Consider the following 2,081-nt stretch of genomic DNA (forward strand, 5'->3'; position numbering starts at 1 on the left):
CTATTAGGGATAGATACTTGTTATAACACTTTAGGCAAAGGCAGGTTGAGGAGTTTCATGATCTTCAGTAGAGGGGCCTCACAATGGCTCAGTATGAGAGTAGGTTCTTCAAGCTACTTCCTTATGTGGAGTACATGAGAGATGAGAAGTTGTGCATCCATTAGTTCATTAAGGGCCTTAACTTATCCCTCCAAGGATTACTGTGGTTGGCTTTTTCTACCACCTTTAGAGAGGTAGTTGAGATGGCATTGGTTTCCAAAGACATTTGTACTAGATAGGAATCATAGAATAGGCCCCATAATCAGAACCCCTCCCAATAGTTGACACAATGGAAACCCTCTTGGAAGAGTAATTAGAGTCATTCATTAGGGTCCTCAAAGGGGTGTAGACATAGTAGAGAGGATAGTAGGACACTAGACAGAGATCATCACAGGGTTACTAGGGCTCTAAGCCCAAATAGTGGTAGTCACAAGGCCCCAGACAAGATCAGAGGCCTCAAAACTAGTATACATAGCTAGCTAGGACTCAACAATCCTCTAGGGGAGGCTTTAGATGGTCTAGCATGATTGAGGGTCAGTAGTAGTTTAGACCATAGGGAGTACAAATTAAGACCTGTGGACCATGTTATGCTTGTGATGGTATGGGTCATATTGCAAGAGAGTGTCCATAGGGTCCCACAAAAGGTAGTCAGCGAGGAGCCACCTTAGAGCCTACAATAGGTGATATGGGCAAGTCCCATAGGGTGTTTGTAGTGGTTGATGACTGCCAGGTTGAGCATCAAGCTATAGTGATTGAGGCTATAAGTATGATTAAAGGATTTGAGGTTACTATACTATTTGACTCTAGAGCTACAGACTCTTTTATTTCCCCATTTGTAGTGGAGTGTTGCAGGCTAGTGGCAGCTAGACAAGATGTTGACTGGGAGGTTGAGTTAGCTCCAGAGGCTATGGTATCAGTTGATTCCTTGATCCATGAGTGCCCAATTCAGATTGGAGACATAATCACCACTTTAGAGTTGCATATTACTCCATTGGGATCCTATAATGTAGTCCTTAGCATGGATTGGCTTACCACCAGTAGTGCCAAGGTGGATTGTAGATGGAAGAGGATCAAGTATGTAGATGATCATGGTACACCTAGGGTGATTTTGGAAGTTCAGAGGCTAGTAACCCTCCGTATGATTTCTGCCATGCAACTTAAGTGGTGCATGTGGAAGGGGTGTCAATTGTTTGCCATCACCATTAGTGATAGAGAGGACAATGTAGGAGATGAACCTTCCCTCGATGACTATCCAATATTATAGGAGTTTGTAGATGTGTTTCGATAAGAGCTTCCTAGTATGCTAGCACCAAGGGTAGTTGATTTCCATATTGATCTCATACCAGGAGTTGAACTTGTATCTAGAGCACCCTATAGGATGACAACCCATGAGCTCAATGAGCTTAAGATTTAGCTAGAGGAACTTTTGGAGAAGGGTCCTATCTGACCTAGTGTATGACCTTGGGGAGCACCAGTGATTTTTGTAAAGAAGAAAGATAGATCACTCAGATTGTGCATTGATTACTGACAGCTAAATAAGGTGACTATTAGGAACCAATATTCATTACCTAGGATTAATGACTTATTTGATTAGTGATAGGGTGCTCAAGTTTTCTCCAAGATTAATTTGAAGTCAAGGTACCATCAGTTGTGCATCATGGAAAGTGACATCCACAAAACTGCATTTTGTATAAGATATGGTCACTATGAGTTCATGGTGATACCTTTCGGTCTCACAAATGCCCCAGTTGTATTTATGAGCCTCATGAATGGCATATTTTGCACCTTCCTAGAAAAGTTTATAGTAGTGTTCCTAGATGATATATTGGTATATTCTCATGATGAGAAGGAACACGAAGAGAACCTATGGTAGGTATTGCAGCGGTTGAAGGAGAATCAACTTTATGGTAGCTTGTTGAAATGTGCCTTTTTCAAATGGGAAGTGCATTATCTAGATCATGTAATATTAGGGGATGGGATCTCAATGAACCCATCCAAGATTTGAGCCATCATGGATTGGCCAGCACTTAGCAACATCACAG

At 41.8% G+C, this 2,081-nt stretch overlaps 1 protein-coding gene across 1 annotated transcript; it reads left to right on the forward strand.

The window, feature by feature from the left end:
- Nucleotides 1-724: 724 nt before the first annotated feature.
- Nucleotides 725-1,303, forward strand: LOC149554747 (uncharacterized). The gene has a single exon (XM_089829002.1). It carries the CDS (start codon nucleotides 725-727, stop codon nucleotides 1,301-1,303), a length of 579 nt encoding a protein of 192 aa, XP_089685128.1.
- Nucleotides 1,304-2,081: the final 778 nt, after the last annotated feature.

Source organism: Cupressus sempervirens, chromosome 5 (assembly GCF_028749045.1).
Source record: "Cupressus sempervirens isolate cs-2001-9-10 chromosome 5, ASM2874904v1, whole genome shotgun sequence".
NCBI lineage: Eukaryota > Viridiplantae > Streptophyta > Pinopsida > Cupressales > Cupressaceae > Cupressus > Cupressus sempervirens.